The sequence below is a fragment of the Paralichthys olivaceus genome, chromosome 4 (genome assembly GCF_024713975.1).
Source record: "Paralichthys olivaceus isolate ysfri-2021 chromosome 4, ASM2471397v2, whole genome shotgun sequence".
Lineage (NCBI taxonomy): Eukaryota > Metazoa > Chordata > Actinopteri > Pleuronectiformes > Paralichthyidae > Paralichthys > Paralichthys olivaceus.
The window spans coordinates 3,892,543-3,914,620 of NC_091096.1; the positions used below are offsets into that span (position 1 = coordinate 3,892,543).

Sequence of the window (22,078 nt, forward strand, 5' to 3'; positions counted from 1 at the left end):
ACAGATGAGTCAAATTACCCTCCACCTTCACAGGCACTTCTCATTTGATGTGCTGTGATGACCAAGCCATTTCCATGTTGGCTTGACGCGGCTCCTGTATCACACTGATGAAGCAAGAACAATAGGGGCACTGTGCCATGTTAGTGTCCAATGAGTAAGACCAAGTTTGTGGTGTTTGTCTTGAATCACTTGCAGATTTTGACACATAAACCCCCCAATGCCCCCAACCCGGCATTCTCTTCACGGTCAACTGAAAGCCACAGACTCCTCCAGAAAATCGGTTTTGTTTATATAACATCAAATCGTGACATCCATTAGCTCCTCAGACTTCACGGTAGAAGCCAAACAAATTTAAAATAGCGATAGTTTGAAGCACCAATCGAAGCAACAAGCGGCAATTGATTTTTAGAAAAGAAACCTGGAAGAGAACTGTATTCAAACCCTGACAGAGTGATTGTTATAACGATAATAGTCCTAGTGATACTTGCAGTGTTGATATAAGTAACAGCTGCAATTATAGCAGCACCAATATGCCTCACTATGATACACTACTGATTGTAGGACTTTTTTATGCAGTGTAATATGAAGCAGACAGCTGTGGGAGTCCTGGACATAAATGTATAACTGTGAATCACATCATCTTCCGCCATCCTGTGGGGCGTTGGCGAATGACTGCATGACATCATTCCTCCAAGAACACGGCCTTCTAGAAAGTCAAAGTGGACGTCTCATTTCACCCAGCACAGACATCTTACATGCAGATCCATTCACTGAGCAGTGTTCTTTGCTCGGAGAGCAGTCAGTGTTGCTCTGAATTTGGCAAACTTGGTTGGCAGATTAGGGAAATCAGGCTGTTGCAAAGATTAAAATTTTTCTTTAGGCGAAGGGTCTTAATCTTAGTTCTCAAGCTCTTGCACCAGATCACAGAATGAGGGAAGCCCTGATCTGGGAAAGGACACGTGGACACATGTAAGGACAGTGGTAGCTGCCATTCACAGTAGGACAGCATCACTCACACTCCATCCAATGCAGCTCAACCACCTCTGTCTGAGTAGCTTTAATATTTTATTATGAAAAAAAACCTGAGCCAGTTGCATCTGAATGTCATACTCACTGTAACAAATTCTCTGTTGCACTGGTTTTGCTGTGGAGCATCCAACGGGCCGCTATTAATCTTTCTGCTGCTCTTGATTGGAAAATCCTTTCTGGCTTTAGAGGAGCGCTTCACTCTACTCAAAGCCCTGCCCTTTTACACACACTACACATTTGCATGCACACAAAGCTCAGCTCCGAGTGTGGTGTGAGGGACACTCTCGCACCATAAGCCTCCTCTAAAGTTAACACAAATCACATGTTTTTGTTTTCAGCACATTAACACTGACATCTGTCCTTACCACCAAAGGCTCCAATCTCGTTGTCTTTTCAACTTGACACGTTTGTCTGCGTCCACTGCATGTGTATGGCTCCTCTTGGTTATCCTGAGATTTCAAAACATTTCAGTTTTACATCCATTACGTGTTAGAAAAGTCATCAACATGCCCACTTGCTTGCTGTATAAGACATTTTCTTGCTATATTCTCTCATGGGCTCACTTGGATATTTTACAAGGGGGCTGGCGAAAAAGTTCCATAAAATGTCAAGGAGGAACTAAGTCATTCTCACATACAGCCTCTGGATAATTCAAAAACGTTTAGTTGCATGTTTGAAAGAAGCAGCAAAAAGCCTGATCACCTTCGTTTTCTTAGTATGCTCGAACACTGTCTGGATGTGTTGTGTTGTTTTTTGTGTGCTTGTGTGATTCCACCACAGCTGTCATGTGTTGTGCATGCGTGTGCAAACCAAAGAGTATTTTCACAGCCACAATGAAAATCAATACAGCTGGGAATTGATAGTGTCATAAACAGGCCCTGGGTTATTGCCTAGTCAATATGGCCCATCAAGTCACCAAGTCCCAGCTGAGCCTGGCTCCATGTGGCCAGTGTGAGTGAGTATTACACACATTGCTTTCACACCAGTTTAGCACCAGCAGTGGTCCGATGTGTCAGCCAGGGTCAATAACAACTTTGCACCTCAATGACCGAAACTAATTGGCATTTACTCTTAATTGCTGTCTATCCCCCTTTCTTTACTGTTTGTGAATCAATCTGTATTTGTATTCCACTGCAACATATATTTGTAGCATAAATCCCTCAAATTTTGTCCTGTATTAAAATCTTCCCCTTCATAACTCCACTAAGGAGGAAGGTTTGTGTGTTGTAATATTCACTGATTTCCCAGGAAATAATAAATAGATAAGATGGTAAAAAACAAGACATATTTAGGAGACTGATATCCATAAGTGTGTACGATTTGGTGCAGCTTGATTGAGTTTAAAGGGGACAATTCGGCTTTGGTGGAGGTAGGCGCTCTAGTGCTAGCCATACTTCTTACTCCCTCATGCACATTAATGCCAATCTGAAGCTTAACTCTGTGGAAGATTTTCTCTTTTGTGTAAATAATTAATAGTGAGGTGACAACAGACACTGAAACTAAGTGATGAAGCACAGGCAATGGGTGTGAATAGAGACAGTAATGGACACTGGCTGATGTCAAATGTTGGCGGTGCGACAAAACCTGTAAAAGCAGAATAAACATAGATAGTTCCGTTAATTCATGGAGAAATGTTTTGACTGTCTTGTTGGAAAATATTGCTTGTAGTCTTAATGGACGGAGAGAAACTCATTTTTTACTACGTCATGTCACTTGAATGTTATTTGTCCACCAGCATCTGTATCTAAGCCTGAGTAGATATTAGTCATATCCTCCTGCTTGGAGAAAAACCCCACCATAATGTCCTCTATGAACTGTGTTTGTTCATATTGGACAGCACATACCACTGTTGAACAAAGCATGAAACCATGGTTGTCATATTTTATGTAAACTTATCCACCGCAAATTTAAGTCCTTTTAAATACCTTTTACTTGGATTGAATAATTCAAATAATACTCCAGATGATAGAATAATTTCCTCTGCTCTCGTGACTGTTCTATTTTTGGTTATGCTGTTATGGTGTAAGCATCCAAAAGCAGGGGAAATAACATTAACAATGTTTTAATCTTGTCGTAATAAAACAGCAGTGTTTGAAGTGCAAAATGTTGACCTTGTTCAAATGGATCTTTCTGTTACCTAAGCACACTGTGCATGTCTTTTAGTTGGATCATTAACTAATTCAAAATATTCACCAAGGGGAGGTGTGTAATTATAAAATTGGAGCAAAGACATTGACAATGTGACTCATACAGACTAAATCATTTGTCACCGCAGTGTGAGTTCATTTTGCAGCTGAAAGTGGGCGGCGTGATACTGAGCTGGTGTTCAACCCGATGACCTTGGGTCAGCTTTATGAATTAGATGTGGCTTGTGTATGGGCCAATGCTGTACAGATTACACCCTGTTAAAACCTGTGATTGACTGGACTCCAGTCACTCAACCTTGTCGTTCTGCTGATGTGAGCTCATTAGCCTGCAGGGCCACCAAATGAAAAAACATATAAAAGGTTGGACAGGCAAAGGGGGTTTTGCTTATTACTTCCACTGTGGAAGTTAATTTGTGCTGACGATAATACACGATATTGGTGGAAGGATGCAGTATGGATCAGAGTAGAACACATCACATGCTGGTGTGGATCCACTTTCTTTAAAGGATGAAAAAAAATCAGGCCTATTTACAGGACTGATATCAGTATGTGAAATTTGGTATAGCCTGATTGAATTTCAGGCAGACGTATGCATTCTATATTCCAGTTGAATGTGTTCATACCTCAATTTTTGATCTTGAAGACAAGAACTGCATCTGCAATGAGTGTAATATCCCCAAATGTGTTTTCTTTTTTTCTTCAACTGGAACTTTGCAGCCCCCAAATCACTAAATCTGCAGCTGTTCTGAGTGATTTGAAACTGTGAATTTCTGAATGACAGCTCAGCTGAAGCTCTAACCATGAATTTATGAATGGACCCATAACAATCATCCTCATCTCCATGTGTGGCCTCCAGGCTGCTAGTAACATACCTGTGACACAGGCTAACTATGAGCTTGTGTTTTAAACAGTGTTTAAAACTGCATTCCTTTGTCTGTGTGTGACAGACTTTGGCCTGATGTTTCAACAGATTGCTCATGTTAAAGACCTCAAATGAAAAGAGCTTGTTGTATTTGTAGCAGTGATTATTCTCAGTATCGACTTTAATGAAGTGTAATCACACTTTTGAATGTTCAATTTTGTCTGACATTGAAGAGCAGGGCGTGTGAGTTGTGATGTAAACTGTGCAACATAAATTTTATGTCTCAGTAATAAATAGGAATTCTAATTTCTTATTTTCCGTCCACGAGAGTGGAGCTGACCACATTGAAGCTGATCAATGTTAGGCTCTTTAATAATTTAGCCCTGGGGCCAAGTAAAACCTGCGATCATTTGAACTGTAGTCATTTTAATGCATTCTCTGACCTTCCACTGCCACAGAGATGCTGTTCCATATAAATATCACTGTGCTCTGGGCTTGTAAGATGTGAAAGTTGCTGCCAGTCGCTGGGTGTGGTGATGTTTCTCACTCTCATTGTGGGTTTCCGTCTAGTATTCGGTCACTGTTTCTCTCACACTACAAACTTCATGTCATAAAATAAACAATTGATATTAATCATGGAGAATTATTTTGCCTTTCACATCGGAAGAAAACACAGCAGGAGATTGTCCGAGTCTGAAGCTTTCACGACAACAGAAAAATAGCCGGAACAGGGATGGTGCCCTGGTAGAGTCCATAACATAAAAATTCCACTGTGGAAATCACTAGTTTTTGTTTGCAGCACTTTGACACTGGCGTCAGCTCTGATCTCTCTCACTCTCTCTGTCTAATTTAAGGAATTTAATTAATTAATTGAATACTTTTGAGACACAAAATACAAGATGCGTGCATGTTGGTGTTTGTTTAGTGAGTCATCTTAGAGGAGGTGGCGCTGGTGGAGTCGTGCTTTCAAAATAATGAAGTGGTTCATTGCTGGGCCTACAAGGGTTTTTAAAAAGAGCGAGTTTGACCAAAATGATTGCCTGAGAGAAAAGAAATTATATAAACATGAAACTCCCACATTTAGACGTGCGATTTAGTGAAGGAAAGTCACAGAAAGTACAGAAATGAACAAAGGTTTGGTTAAGATTCAGACGGTTTAAATATCAGAACAACTTCCTAAATTATAATTAATCATCACACGTTTATTGTGTTTTTAAAAAGCTTTGTTTGTATCTTAAAACTCTTGTTTTTGATCTTTAATACTCAGCATGAATTCACAACACATAAAAATAGACACACTTTCCTCATCCTCTATGACTGTAAAACCAGGCAATAAAAAAAGAAGTATTTCAGCCCATTAAATGTGCACCAAGGTTTGTATGATGTGTTTGCAATCAGGGTTCAGGTATTTGAAACTCAACTTTATAGCTGTTTGTCCTGGTGGTTGATCGGGTGTGTCCCACATTCATCAGTGCCATTATTAGTGTTGTTGAACAGTGTTTTCTTAAAGCAGGTGGTCACACTATCTCTGTTTGTACATGCGTCTGTGAAGCCATCCAGGGTAATACAACTATGAAAAACCGTATGGTTGGAACTTGTGATATTCTAATACTGATACCAGCATCAGAAAGGATGATGGATGTTAAACTAGTAAAGATATGTTATTCACTGTATGTATTTGTTTTTCAAAGGGTTTAACCTGAAACAGGCCACACACACACACACACACACACACACACCAATGATAGGAAAAAGTACAGTTGCAAACCCTAAAAATAAGAATGTGAGATGTGTGGCTATTCTTGGGAAGCACCTTGGCAGGTCCATGGAGCCCTCGAAGAAACAACAGTGGAGGAGCTAAAACTATCACCATTCATTGTACATCTGTGGTGACGGCGGATTAGAGGGTATGTCGAATACATGGATGTATAATATTCTCACTTCAAACATGAAACAGGATCAGATTAGCTGGTTTGTTTAAATTGTGGTTTCTGTAGTTAGAGGTGCTGCTCTCTCTAGGCCTGTTCTCTATGTGTGTGTGTGTGTTGGTTGATCTTTATAATGCTCTGTCCTGCTGGTGGTGCCCGAACACTCCCCTGCTCCTCCCCCCTCACTTTCTCTGATATGCAAAATTGTGTGTGAGGGACTGTTGAATAATTTAACAGCAAAGTGACGACGCTCTGTGACACTGCACTTAGCATGTTTGCTTGACTCATCTTGTGTGCGCACGCTCGTGTGTGTGCTCGTGATTGTGTTTATTTGAGGAGGAGTTTGGAAAAAGACAAGTGCGGAGATTGATTTTTTTTTGTGTGCGTATGTGTGTGTGTCTTTGTGTGTTTGGCAAAAGCAGGATAGTCGACCACACACACACTATTGACCATGCTGAAAAAAAGCTGAAAAGGCGCGAACACAGATAGTTGCCAGAGAGGATGAATGGTTTTAATAGAGAACACTCTAGGCTTTGCTCCGGAGGGACACACACACACACACACCCGACCCCTCTGGATTCATGGGATTGCTCCATAAAGGCTTTCACAGTGAATGAGGGACGTTTTTTGTGTTGTGCGTATCTGCGTGTTCTTGCGTATGTGTTGAAATCTGTATCTTTTATTACAAATATATCCAGTGCAAAAGTATGTGCACATGTTTGTCCACTGCTTGCCCTTAATACAGAGGAAGTGATCTCAGGCTTCGCTCTATATCGTCGGCGGGCTCGGCAGTGGGAGAAAATACTCTTGTGGCTTTAAGGAGAGATAGTCTTTCAAGGCATCTGAAAATAATTACAAGGTGTTGTCCAGTGGTCACTGGTTGTCAATCTTCACCGAACCTTTTGGTCCTTGACAGAAGTGTCTCTGAAAGATCCATGTTGACGCTTAGAGAGGTTGTGATTATATTTGTCTGCTTTCTCTGAGGTGATCCTTGGGGAACTGAGATAAATGCAGCTTTCCTTCAGTCCGAAGGAATGACTTTATTTTGAGTATAGGGTGACATTATCATGCCCTGCGGTTGTGTGTTGAAGCCACATCACTGCAGCCTTGCAGACACTCAAAGGAAACAGGTTGTAATGTGTTTGGATTTTACTTGGAAGTATCAAGGAATAATCCTCCACTATACTTAGTTGAGTCAAATATAAAAGTTTTGCAAAATGTCTCATTCATAGTCAAACCATTTTTGTACCAGTTCCTAGAATGTGGTACCAGTTCAAATGGTACATTTTTTGGTACTTACTTCATCTGTAGGTGGAACACTTGATGATGTTGTTTTTGTTATCACTACATAATTGCTGTAAAGTTTTCCAATAAATAGTATGCATTTCTCATACTATTGGTTTCCTTTAAGACTTAACATACTAAACATGTTAGTAATGATAAGCTACATGTTATAAATGTAAAAGACTTTATAGAGAGGGCAACTTCGTTGGCTCTGGCTAAAGTTCCAAGGTAATGCGATCAACACTATTATACATGTGTGTTGATAAGTCATAAAACTATCATCTTGTTTAACGTTTATACGATGACTCTGACATACTATTACACATTTCAACACTCCATAATTCAGAATGTTTCTTTCTCCCTCATCTCCTGGTCTCCCCCCAGACACCTCACGATGCCTCAGGCTAGCTTAATATTGCATAGCGGCCACGTTATCCACACATCTTATACATGGACATGTGAAGAGGGGAAAATAGTGTGAAAAATGTTCTCACGTGTGAAGGCTTTCATGTGCCGTGGCTGTGCATGTGCTATTCCCATTTATATTAATACCTTGTAAATCTGCATCATTGCAAGTGGCTTTTCTGCATCAATATGGAGATTAAGATTGATGTTGACCTAAAGCTTCAGGGCAAAAAGTGGAGCTGCTGTCGTTTGCTTTGCCAGAAGTGTGAATGATTTGGCCTGGCACTATTGAGAGCTAATCTACTTTAATGGACATGTCTGTAGAAGAGGGGGTGGTTGCACGATGCAGTTTTGACAGTTATTGAAAGGTTGAACGTTTTTAACTGTTAAAAATGTTTTTGGGTGACAGTTGTGCCGAAGAAGTCAATGAATCTTAAAGCATGCGGACACTCGCGTTTTTCTGTATTACAAAATAGCCACAGTGATGCACCAGCCACCCAGTCAAACTGTCTGTTGTGCTACTGTATTTCTGTCCAGTCACAGAAATCTTCCTGTTACAGTCTGTGGCCAGCTTCCTGACAAGTCTAAAAAAAGAGTGAAAGAGTTTGTATATCAAGTGTTTACTCATGTCTGTGCGTTAAACATTAAGCTAAATCAATGATTGCTGTATCTTAATGTGGAAGAGACAGCCATCCATGTTGCTGTTTGTTTTTCACCTGTGGAATAATTGAATTGAATGTAAGTGAATATGCATGTTACAGCTGCTCAACTTCATTGTGTCTCTGCTGACAAGTTTGATGACTTGTTTATGGGCAGTCATTTTTGTGAAGGTTAAGAACACTGCCCTAATGCAGTTACATTCATTTATTTTCTCAACCAATTTCCGATACGTTTGTTGCCTCTGCAGTAAAGTCAGGACTTAAAGGCCCACAAGGTCATTTCTGAGCAGCGTGCTCCAGCGAGACAGAAACACCTCGTAAAAGGTCACTGGTGCCCAATTCAAGTTTTAAACATCTTCTACACAGGTTGAGCAGCTGCTGTGAGGTTTTTGGGTTGTTGTTCACTTTAAGGCAACAAGAGGAAATGGCTTCAAATTACTACATGTTCAGAGTTGTCTCGAATTTGTCCCTCAATCCACCAACACCTGCATTTATGTTGGCATTATCCTTAAAGCTAATCTGAGAGGGTAACAGTCTTTGGTGTGTGTCTGTGTGTGTGTGTGTGTGTGTGTGTGTGTGTGTTTGTATGTATGCATGTCTCAATAGTTTCACTAAGCTTCTGAGAGGAGAGCTGCCCCGAAGTTTCCAAATCCTGCTTTAGAACATTGTGTGTGTGTGTGTGTGTGTGTGTTCTTCACTCTGTGAAAATGAGTCACTGCTATAAAAATCCACACCATGCCGCCCTGGCAGGATAATCGGGACATAATGTTGAGTTTCTTTCTATCTCACTGGATTAGTTTATTTTCATCCTGGGATCATTTTTGTACATTGCGGAAATCGCCTCATATTTGATTTTCCTCAGCTTTATTTAAAGCTGTATTTTACAATGAGACATGTGATTTAAAGCACCTCCAGTATGACTCGTCAAAAAACCCACCTGCGTCATCGTCGGTCTCTCTGAGTGTCAAATTTGTTCACACTTGAGTCTCTATCTATATTTGGGGCGTTCCAATGACACCATCTCCTGCCAATGACGTTGTTTTGAGTCTGATTATTTATGATCAAGCTGCGGCATCGATGTCCTGCACACGTCCCAACCAATCACAAGACTCACCGTCATCATGAAATTTCACCCCATTTTTAATAGCATCAAATAACTAACTAACAAATAAACACTAACATTTGAAAATTCATCAGTGTGATATAGGGGTGTAACGATTCATCTACTACATCGATGTATCGATTTATATTCCTACGATCCAACTACATCGATCTGTGCTCAGCAAGTTGACATTCCGGATGAATCGTTGTTAAAACGAATCATTACACCCCTAGTTTATATCGATCATTTATACCTGATTCCCTACAAGAAACAACAGGAGTCTAGGAAACTTCCCCTGCACTGTCCAGTATCCAGGTATTTATTTCAGTCACACTGGTTGAATTTTTGGCAAGTCACTGAATCATTTTGGATTGTATCGTTCTAAATGAACCAATATCGTATTGGCAATCATGAATCGTGATTCAAATCAAATCGTTGTTAAAACGAATCGTTACACCCCTAGTGTGATAGGAATGACCTCAAATGACAGAAAACAAACATTTCTTAAAAGTGTACTTTGATGTTTTAGTTTGGTTGACATCCCATCCACTAACATGGAGGAGACAAGGGTTTATTCATTATACTGTTAGAAGACCAGATACAAATGTTTCTTATGATCTTCAAGATTCACTTGAGATTGGTGATGCTATAAAATCGATTGTGCATCCCTAATGTAATAATGACCAAATAAGACATCTGAAGGTGTCATCTTGGGTTCTGGAAACTTGTACTGCGTCCTCTTCATTATCTTCTAACATGTCATAAACTAAACCATTAATCAGTGACTCATTTGCGAATGAAACTATTTCAATTTCAGCCCTGACATTGGTATACGTTTAGCCTCTTGAAGATGGACTTGAGTGAAAGACAAACACAGTGTCTCACTCTGGCACTGTTCTCTCACTCTTTCTCTCCGTCTATTTATGTCTTTCTGGTGGTTGGTCACAAATGCCAGGCAGGGTGGAGTGAGTGCGGAGGAGGAGGAGAAGTGCAGCCACAACTTTCCCAGAGGCTCCTTGCAAGCGTCAGTTTGTGTTATAAATCATTCAGGGACACTCAGAAGGGGCACAATACATTTTTATCCCTCTTCTCTCATCCCTCCATCCGCTCCTCTTCTTTTATTATTGAAAGTGGTTCCTCTGAGCACCCAATCTGCCGCTCGACACGATCAAAAAGAGACAGGAGTAGGTTGAGGGGGGGTTGAAGCACAAGGTAAAAAAAATAAAAAGGATGAAATGGGAGAGGTATAAGAAGAAGAAGAAGAAGAAGAAGAAGAAAGAAGGCGTTGTTGTTTGTTTCCACACTGGATTAAAGCGGTAATTTATATACTGGCTATATAATAGACCTTGTGCACTTCCTGATTGTCGGGCTGCTTATAGACTTCAGTTGGTTTTATTGTGCGCTGGCCTTGTAAATCTCAATGTGTACAGTAAGAGGGCAAGGTTGTGTTCAGTGCTAAGGCTGTGGATGCTGCACCACCTGCTTGTCACAACGAAACACAGTCCAGTAGCTGGCAGCACTCCGTTGTCAGAACCACTCACTCTGATCCGATGTGCATAGTGTGTGTTTGTGTGTGTGGGAGAAAGGAAAATATTGGGTTTGTGCTTGCTTGTGGGTGTGTGTTTGTCCAGAGCGTCGTGTGTAGCGTCCTTGAACTCATTAATTTGAAAGAGGGAGAAAGAGGAGGTGCTCAACCTGAAACAGGAGACACTTTCCTTCTTTAAAATGTCAAGACATTTTGTTTGAGATACTGTCTGCCTAATGCATTCTGGGATAGATTCCCATACGTGTATTTATGTTAACTTAAAAGATTTGGTTTATTTTCTTCATTCAAGTTCTATTTATTTGGTCGTATTTTTCTTTTCTATTTATAAATATTTACAATAAAGTTTATGGTCAAACTGTAAAATATCCGACTTAATTACATATCTAAAGAATCACTGAAAAAATATAATAACTTCCCAATAACTTTACGGTACAATCCATATTGGTCAAGCTCTTATCAATTAATATTTTCAGCATTGTTGTTTTGTCATCACCTAAAAAAGACACCTAACAACATTGATCTAGTGTTACTGGATGTGACACATCTCTAAGATCTGGGCTTATATTGTCTTTTTCCTGAAGCCGATAAATTAAGGGACTCATTTGCTGTGGATCCTTGATTTGTTGGGAGGATAATAACTGACAGTCATTAAAGATTTTCACTGGCTGTTAAGTCATTCCACCATCTGCTGTCATGAGGAAACGTGAAAGCTTTACCTCGGTTTGCACAAGAAGAACATCACCTTCCTTTGTTTTATGAGCTGCAACCCATTGTGCTGTAAAGTCATCCTACAAATTTCTCATAAAGTCTGACTCTTGGCTTGTAATGATTTTAAGTTGCCTATATTGCAGTGCAGACGTCAGTTGTGTTTGGTAACATCACAGTGAAAAAGAAGAAGTTGCACTCAACCACAAAGTGCACAGATCATCATTAGTGTCAAAAAGTCCCAAATATAAGGGGCCATAAAAAAACAGACACTGCACAAATTGTTATGCAATATTTTAATTTATAAATGCATCTAAAGAAGATTTTCATTATAGATTATACTGCTGTAAATTGGTAATGATTCTTGAGATGTTGTTAGTTAAGTCCTATGACAAAGAAATTAACTGAGGCTTGATTTTACAGTTTAACCATAAACTTTATTATAAATAATATAAATAAAAGAAAACGAAAATGCAACCAAATATATAAAACTAGAAAATAATTGAATTTATATGATATGAATTTTTTTTTTACATAAAACTTATACATAGATGCTCATCTTTTCTGCATTGTTTATTCTGCCAAATTAGTTTTCACATCTGGAAACAAACTCTGACAGTGATATGTCTGAAAGGCTGATATCCGCAGATTTCTCTAAACCAACCGATCACAGAATGTCAGAAAATAGTAACAATAAAATTAATCACTAAGAAAACTAGAAACCCTTTGTTTCTCTCTGCAGCCATTTCGCTTAAAAAAGCAAAAATGGTTAATCCATTATCAAAATAGCTGCAGATTAATATTCCATTCATCAACTAATCTTACATTCCATTTAACATGTTAGGCCTCATTTTCTAATCTATTTAACCTCTTAAATACAGGAATTAAATCCTAATCCAACCTTCTAACCCTTTGTTTGTTTCTTCCTCTCTCTTATCTCAGGTGCAGTATTATTCCAGTCATGAGGGAAGTCGACAAAAAGTCAACTCTGGATTTAAACTGAGGAGAGAATAAAGGAGAAAGAGAAGGAGGCCAGCCTGACACACACACTTAACACATTTCCTACAGGTAGGTTTCACTTTTTAGTCATGATTATTATAATTTTTCTATATCAGGACGCTTCGTCATGCGTTTGCATTTTTTTTTTTTTATCATCATGTTGTGATTGCTAAAAATAAACTCTAATCTCTTCAATTTTATTATAGCTACCATCATGCAAATGGGTGATACAGGTGATTTATTGACTTGTCTTATCGAGGTCACCCTGCAGGTCGTTCTGTCTCGCTCTTTATGTGTGTCTGTGAATATCCCATCGTGTAGCAGTTAGACAGCCAGCGGAGGCATCAGTCGACTGTAAACTGGGTCTTGTTTGTCTCGTAATGAGAGCTTGCTGCCCTGACAGCTCACTGATGTACATAACAGCTAACCAGCCCTCTGTCACACTGAATTAACGCTGAGTCTGTTTGGAGGCAAAGTTTCTCTGCCGGTACCAAAACTTTTTCAAGTTGTTTGTGTGTTTGCGTACATGTGAATTCCAGTGGATGGGTTCAGCTGCAGCCTAATTGTTGTTTGACAATTGAAGGAAGCGACTCAGACCAGTTTTATGGTTGACAGTAACTACAGTAACTTGTTGGACTCTTAAGACTCATTAATGCTGCTTTTACATATGAAAAGAGAAATGTCTTTTTAAAATGATGGAACCAAGCTGCCCTTCCATGAGTCCATCACGTTGTTATGCTTGGAGGAGGTTTGTGATAATCTGCCTCTGAAGAAAGAGTCGTTATATCATCATTTCTTACAAACTCGAAAAGTCTCTCCTCAAAAAGTTCCACCGATGGTCCATACCAAATGAGGTTGGTGTGAAAGTGCCCTTACTTTCTAGTAGCTATATTTCAGTTGATAATGATGGATGATGATAGACTTAGGTTGTCTTGAAGCTGTAGTGACGGAAGGTTTTTTACTGTGGTTTGGAGTCTTGCGTGTCTTCGGCAATAATGGACAATAATTCCATCTGTCAATGTGTCATCGTGGCAAAGAGAGCCAACACTGATTATTAGATTCAGCAGAAACTCAGGCAGGTGTGTCAGAATGTACGTTCTGTGCCACGAATCACACCCTGAGTGGGAGACGAGCTTGAAGTGATCGAGTGACGTAGAGGGGAACATAGAGGGCTCATTTAATATGTCTGGACTTTCCCTAAGTTGCAGAAGAGTGAACTTGAGGGCAGAGTACCTGTGATGTCTAGACTGGTATAATCAATTCAACAATAAAGCTTGTGATGGCATAGGATCCTGCAAACCCATACAGATATTTTGACTTCTTTGCTTTGACAAGGTCTTTTTAGGGCAGTGGAGATCTAGAGATCTATTCACTCACCATAGAACATGCACTTCACAAGAGGAATAGCCACTCTCATATTTTTCATTGATAAGAAACTCTAGTCATCATCACCATGCAACCCGGCATTGTGCATTTAAATAGGCCTTTATATTATTCATAACAAGGCTGACCCATTTAATGTCGTGCAGGAGGCACACACACACATACACGCACGCACACGTCACACATACGCAGTACAGTGCTCTCCGGAGACCTCGCAATGTGATGTGAGGCTCTATCTGCTCACTCTTTAAGTTTTTATTAGATGCAATTACTGAAGTACAGGGATTTACTAATATTTTTATTTTCCCTGAGTGAGTTTATGATCCAGGCTGCTCAGTCATACATGCACATGTGCACCTTCACACAAAAACACACTCTACTCTAAAGCTCTTAGTCCTCTCTGTGTAATGTTATAATGGTAGTTTAGGGAAAGAGATTATTACGTAAATCTTATTCCTTGTGTCTCACATGCACATACACACAATCAATGTCTCAACGCACAATTTAGCAGATTTGCGAGTTCTTTTTTCTTGTTTCTGATTAGACCTGGTGATTTGAATCCCAGTAAGAATTCCCACAGTCTGTCTAAATCCTGCTTCTGACTGAAGCCGGGAGGGGGGCCAGTAAGCCGCTAAACCCACAGGCTATACACACAAGCACACACACACATACACAGACACACACACACACACACACGGACACTTGTGTGCTCCCACCAGTGTAATACTGCAAATTTATTTTCACACACCCCCTGTGCATGTGGAAATACGACGCAAGCACATACTGCACTTTCACAGACATGACCAAGAAACACAGAACGTCAGAAACATACCTCACTTGCACCCACATAGGAGATTATTTGAAATAAACCCAGTTATAATGTTTTCTTTGTTTTTAAAGAAACTGAGAAGAGTGGGCAGCTGCAAAGAGAAGTAGTGTGAAAGATGCAAGAGAAAATACTGAATGAACGAATGAATGATAAGAGGAAGAACTGGTCACTCAAAGTTTCTGTCAAATTGATTTCCAACAAACGTTGTTATATATCGCTGATGAGATGTGCGTTCATGTCATACATGCATGCACACTGTCTATAAAGAAACACTGCACATACTACATCCTATTACGTCACATAAAATCAACATGTGCTTTTTATGACTTACTTTCCGAAGGTCGTTTCAGCCACTAATTCCTGTTTGAACAGAAACATTTAATCTGTTTGCTCTGTGTGTTGTTTCTTCCTGCTTGTATTTATGTTTGAAACGTTTTCATTGTTGCCCCTCTTGACCTGGGTTCCCTGGCAGAAGATATATTATATTTCCGTGGGAACGTCCTGGTCAAATAAAGGATGAATAAAATGAGTATTATTATATTCTATTAATTTCCATTATTTCCTGTCTTTCATCCCTGTTACTTCTTGTGACCTTAAAAAAACAATACAAATCCAATCACCCCTGTGTTATTTGAAAGCCGATTTGTTTTCACAATATTTTGCGCAACTTGTCTGTGAATTTGGACTTTCATGCTTTTATTTTCTGTAACGAAGCATTTAAACATTTTAACAGTGTATTCAGGTGTTACTCACCTAAACTTTTTCACAGTCTTTACCATCAGACTCTGGCTCTGTCTGATGGGATCTCCCCTATAAATTATTCTGGTGTATAATTAGCAAAGAGCAGAACGTGTGGTGTCCCATTTAAATGTGACAGTGGCAGCACAGTAGAACCAGATCCAGCAGCCTCATGATGGACTCAGTTTTACAACAACATGTTGGTGCATCAATTAGTCATGGCAATGCCGACATGAGGCCTGGAGGCGGGCGCAGTGTTTGTGTTTGTTTGCGTGTTTGTGCTTGTGTGTTTCTTGTGTATCCATGTCAAACTTCGGTGGTGTGTGTGTTGCTGTACTTATATCTTTGAGAGGACCAATGTAAGCATAGACCCTACAGAGTGAGGTCATTTTTGGAAAGATCATTTGATCGGTCTTCACTTTTTCAATGGGCTGTTTGAGAGTTAAGACTTGGTTTTAGGGTTAGAATTAGATTTAGGGTTAGGATTGTTATGGGTATTATGTCATTGAATGTCCTTACTAAGATGTAGTACAAACAAGAACGTGTGTGTGTGTGCCTGCGCATGTTCAGGCAAGATTAGCATAAACCTTATAATCTCATATATATAATTTGTTTTATTGATAAATTATTTATTGTATATGTCAAATGAGTTTATTGTGCACCCACTAACACATTCCTACTCAGACACAAGTGCATGCTTGCAAGGCACACGTACATGAAAGTTCTGTGTCCTGCAGCGGTGTGCAGTCGTGCTCATGTAGTAGATAATTCTCGCTCTCACACACACACACACACACACACACAAAGCGCTTAATCTGTCTAAGCCATTTGCCTAATCAGCTCTCTAAGCACAATACCATTCATAGATACACACACACACTGTCCAAACACCGAGCCTTGCCGGACTAGTAACAGCTTTATCAAGCCCCCCGTGTTACAACCTGTTGTTGCCACATTGCATCACTTCACACATCTTAAGAGGGGAGGAGGAGGAAGAGTGAGAGAGAGTGAGAGGGAGGTGTGTAGTCTCCCGAGCGATCACGTGACTTTGTGTTCATTTGCTCCATTTTTATCTCTCTTTTACCCTTCCACAGACTCTTCATCCTTGTGGTTCAGATCTGCTTTCAAAGCTCTGTCACATGGGGTAAAGCTGCTTCTTTACTCTTAGTTCTGTTTCCCTTTTTATCCATCTGTCAGTTACTCTCTCTCTCTCTCTCTCGCTCCAATTTTCTTTCTCTCATATTATCTCTCTCTTATTTGAGTTGTTGAAAGCAGCACAGTCACGTTTGGGGTTGAGTTGAAGGGTTGTGTCAAGCTTTATCTCAGGATTTCTGGAGCGCGATGAGAGACAGAGCTGATGCAACACACGGACATACAAAGTTCATATTGTGGATAAAGATATAAAATACAAGTGCAAACAATAATAAAAATCAAAATTAAGTCGATTTTGGTAATATAGTTTCTTGTTTTTATATATATTTATTCATATATATATCACATGAAGCATCTGGACAAGCATGAAGCCTGATAGATTATGCCACTTTAACTCATTGGTTTTTCACTGAACTGTAAGGGACCATTTATAGTATATGAAAAGATCTACAGGCTGTTTACATGCAGTTATGTCACTGTACTCTGCAGCTCAGTGATGATTCGTCACACCTCTCTCACAGGCATGCAGGTCTCAGATGATGGTTGCATGCTATAAACATGTATGCCCGCAGATTTCATCTCCCACATTATGTAAGCAGGCAAACTGAATCCTGGCAGATTGTTTAGTGATGAGCTGCGGTTGTTCTTGGATCATTCTTTAGAGAGAAATCAAATCTCAGTTGCATGAAATCGACTTTTGTCAGGCGACTGTACAACTGGCTGCTACTGCAAACGCTGAGATGTTAAACAGCTGTAGATGGTGACAGGTCGGACACACTGCTTCAGGAGACATTTCAATATACAGAGGATAACGAGAGCCAGCATGTCTATTCTCAGCCAACACATACATACTACTACATCACGGAAGATGGCATCGTTCGTATCCGGGACATTTTTTCTTCATTTCTGGACAATGGGAGGAAGTGGAGACATGTCTTACATTTTTATAAACAGTCTATTCTCTCACCTCCTTAACATAGAAATAAACAGAAATAAATCAAATTATCCAATTCTACACTCACAACTTGAATGCTCGCTCAACGTTATTTTACTGCTGTCCAAAAAACTTTGGTTACAAGGCTGTTAACAAAATTAAAACCTAAATGATGACTCATCTCCACACAGTGAACACATGAGTGCTGGCAGAATGGCTTTGAGCTGCTTTCAGCCTTGTTTTTTTCAATTGACTGGGTGTTGATGATGATGAACCTTGAGGTCACTGTGGGGGTTGTGTGCCGCTAAAGTTCGCTGTATTCGATTGGATTTTACCAAACATAACGCAAGCTGTTAGGATGTCCCCATTTAATTTTGTCCAGCGAACCATTGCGGCCCTAGAGTCCCATCCTGTACCTAAAGTCATGCCCCTGAGGCCTTGAGGCTGCTATCTTTGTACATCTGGTGCCATGGGAGAGAGGGCACAGGACTTTGCCTTTCAGACTGATATTTTTGGAGTGGGTGTGATGGCTTGGATCCCTTTAAGAGCAGGGGGATTAGGATGATGCTGATGCTTAGTGTCTTGGCCTGGATGCTTGTGTGTCTTGCTGCCTTTGCCTGTTTGTCAGCTCGCTCTGTGTGGGGCTGGCCTTTGGAGCCAGATTTGCTTGCTGCATCTGTCTGATGTGCACGAGAGAGAAAGACATGGTATTGCGAGCGAGTGTGTGTGCGTGTGTATGACTGTGTGCGTGTGTGTGTATGACTGTGTGCAGCGAAGCTAACTGGAGCAGGTTGTCCAGGATGCCTACACGCTTCACAGCCTGGCTGTAGCCCTGTGATACAAAACTGTCAGCAATAAATGTGTGTGTCTGCACGCACAAGGGCTACTGCTCCACTGTGTGCATGCATGTGTAGAAATGGTGCATCAGTGACTCAGCGTCAGCTGTCACGTGTTCTGTGTGTGCACATGTTTACATGAGTGTGACTGTGACTCGGAGGAGCAGCAGGACGAGTCAGCCAGCGTCATCATATGACTGTCTCCTTCCCTGTCTTATCACCTGTCAGCTGTTCATGAGACGCACCATTGAAAACACCCACAAAATGGCATAAACACACACACACACACACACACACACACACACACACACACACACACACACACTAGACAAGACAAGACACTGTATGTAACCATGTCTGGATGTTTTCTGCTATCTTTGACCAACCAAAGTCAATGTGACACGTGTATCGGCATAGCCTCGTTACTGCAGCTACATGGTTTATCTACATTAACAATTAATTGAACATTAATAGTTACTTTCTCTACAGCATGTTCAGTTTTGTTAATATATTTCCTTTCTAGGGTCCGATAAAAACTGTCTCACACTGGAACTGATGTTTTCTAGGATCTGCCTATTTAAATGTGAAATGTGATAATCTTGTCCAGTGCAGTGCACAACAAAAATGTCAGCTCAATGTTTTTGTCTCTGTTCTGTTTCCCAGGTCTAGCTGGCCAATGCCGGGCCCATCGTGGACATCTGGCGGCGGTAGCAGCAGCAGCAGTGTTTATGTGAGCGTGCTCCCCTGCGCTTAGCCCATGTCCAGCCCATAATGCCGTCGTCCACACGGAAAGGTGTGCCGAAGGACCCCGAGCTGGCCGACCTCTTCTTCAAAGATGACCCTGAGGATGTCTTCTGTGACCTGCACGAGATCGGGCATGGCAGCTTTGGTGCCGTCTACTTTGTAAGTGCCATGGGTCTGGGACATGAGATGCTTTCACAATAACTGGAAAATGCGTATAACATTCAGACAAGTGTTTTAAAGGGGTGTAGACTATGAAGGATGCAGGACACAAAATATAAAGTCCGCTGCTGAAATCATGTGTTTTTGTTTACAGCTCATCAGCAGTGGTGTCAGCCGTCACCAAACCTTTAAAATCTTTCCAAGCTGTCATCTTCATTGGCATCTTCTAATGTGTATGGCTCCAATCCTGTGATATTTGTATTCTTTTTGTTTTTTTCAACTTTGCGTCCATTGTGTGTTAGAAACAACATCATCACACAAAAATCTTCCTGCTGCATTTTCACATGGGCTCTGTCTTTTTCTGCATAATTTACTCTGGAACAGGCAGGAATATGTCTGGAGCAACTGACCTTGATATTTGCCTTCATACAGCCCCTCCGGAATGTCCAGACTTCAGTGCATGTGTGTTTGAAATGTTTGGCATTGTGCATCATTGCACTGTGGGAGTTATCAATAAGAATCTATTGGCTTTATTTAAATTGATTCAGTTGGAGTTTTGTAGGTCAGAAAGAAGGAAAGACAGCATGTGAAAGAGAAGCTGGATCATTGAAAGTCTACTTCCACTCACCGTAGCACTGCAATCCCTTTACCACATGATGATTATGATGCAAGCTTTGATTTATTTATTTACTTGATACATAATCTTTCATTGATTCACTGATTGGCACACATGGTAGTGCAGCCCACGATATTATTGCTCTTTGAATACAAGTAAGTGGAGACAGATTCCCTCTTAGCACTTTCTCTGTAGCCTTTCTTATTAATCTCATCATCACTAATTACTCATCAAGCCTTTGATTCTAGAGCTGCGTGGAGGAGGGTTGAAAGCACACAGCATCTCTCTGCTCTCTCTTCATTTCTTCTCCTCTCCCCCCCCAGATGCTGGACCGGGGGCGATAAGTCTCCTCCCTCCCTCCTCAGACAGATGTTCTCTTGGTATAGAAAAACAGAGAAGCCGTTGATAGTGGGGCAGGATTTGCTCGGCTGCCAGGGCTTTACTATCCCCTTCTATCCCATGTCATTCACGCACGCACACACACACACAGACACAGACACGTGCACACACATCCCCAGTACATCACTAGCAGCCTTGGTGCCCATGTCCGTCTGGCTAACAGGCTCCAGTGTGTGTCTAAATCCTGCCCTGATGCCAGTGCTGTGCTCATTGACATACTTCTGCATTTGCATTACAACTGGCACACTGTTAGCTTAAGCTATTAGCCCAAGCAGCTTTAGAGAAAATGTTTCACACGGCTTTTATAAATTCCAGATGAAGATGACAAATTTCCACAAAGTTTAAATACCAAAATGGCTGCACTGCCAACAAACAACCCTATACAAGGACAAATACACATATGCTATAGTGTAACAAAAGATATATAGAAATACCTAAGAAATACTGTCCATCATTATTAACCCTACTTAAAATCGTAGATGGATTTTCAACTGTAGCATCCTTTGAAGAATATAAACTGCAAATTGCAAATAAGGAGCTTTTTTTATTTTTGTAGAAAATCACTTTTCTTCTATCTGCAGTCTTCATATCACACAGCATGCTTGTAGCCCAAAAAGCAAAACTCAGGGTCTATAAATTCCTCTCTGCTGCTCATTAAACACATTGCTTTGCGCACATTGTAATAATTAATGTTGACATGAGAAAACCATTTCTTTTTTATCTGTTTATTTTTGCAGCAGGGGTAGTCCGAGGACGCAGACATTTTAGGAACCAAATCAAAGTGAATTTCTTAAACCCCCGAGCACCTGAAGACATGGAGTCAGTACAGAGTCACTAGAAGGAAATTCAAACTTCTTGAAACCCTGTTGCACTGAGACGAGATTACGAACCACTGATCCACTGGGGTGCCCGGTTAAATAGTGGTTTCTGTGTGAGACCTTTTACATCTATCTTCCACACACACTCTGCTTGTCCCTTTTTAAGGTTCACGGATAAGCAGTGTGCTGCAGTATATGACTGCGTATTCTGTAAGATTATTACGTAATGTACCTTGAGATAATGTATGTTGTGATTTGGAAATTAAATTGAATGACAGCGTGGTGCAGTGACTTCCGCTGTAAATTCTATAATCTCATGAATATACTCCAGGTTATGTACTTGCATGCATATTCAGATAAATGCATGCAATTGTACGTTCATTCATAGTTAATGCGTGGGAGGAACTCCATTATGGAGTGAACAAGGGGAATTCCCTGTGTTGAGTATGCAGGCCCATCACCCAGGGCTTTGAACACACACTGCTCGATGTAGAATGAATGCACCCCCTTTCTTCTGCATTGACAATTAGCCTGAATGTATTTCAATATTTCAGCATTACATGATTTTTCTTTCTTTTCTCTTTTGCCACCTATCTATACACTACACCAGAGGGAATGGCTGTTATGCATGAACTGACAGGCAATAATACAGATCAAATGAATCTGAAAAAAAGTCACATGGGAACACCGTGTGGCCTGCTGTTAATCTAATTCCATCTGAATCCCGACATGAAATTCCCATTTATTTGTAAGTGAGATGAAGCAGCGATGAGAGCTGCAGCGTTGTCGTCCCTGAGGTCAAAC

General features: G+C 40.5%; 1 protein-coding gene across 4 annotated transcripts in view; it reads left to right on the forward strand.

Annotated features, from left to right (window-relative positions):
* The window catches only part of taok3a (TAO kinase 3a), a 58,742-nt gene that overhangs the window by 10,562 nt on the left and 26,102 nt on the right, over positions 1–22,078 (forward strand). For 3 of the 4 annotated variants that reach the window (XM_069523354.1, XM_069523357.1, XM_069523356.1), the window contains 2 exons: positions 12,610–12,735; positions 19,202–19,441. In XM_069523354.1, the coding sequence (XP_069379455.1) occupies positions 19,310–19,441 (132 nt within the window). In that variant the 5' untranslated portion in view covers positions 12,610–12,735; positions 19,202–19,309. The remainder of the gene's footprint in view (positions 1–12,609; positions 12,736–19,201; positions 19,442–22,078) is intronic. The other variant, XM_069523358.1, reaches the window with a different exon arrangement.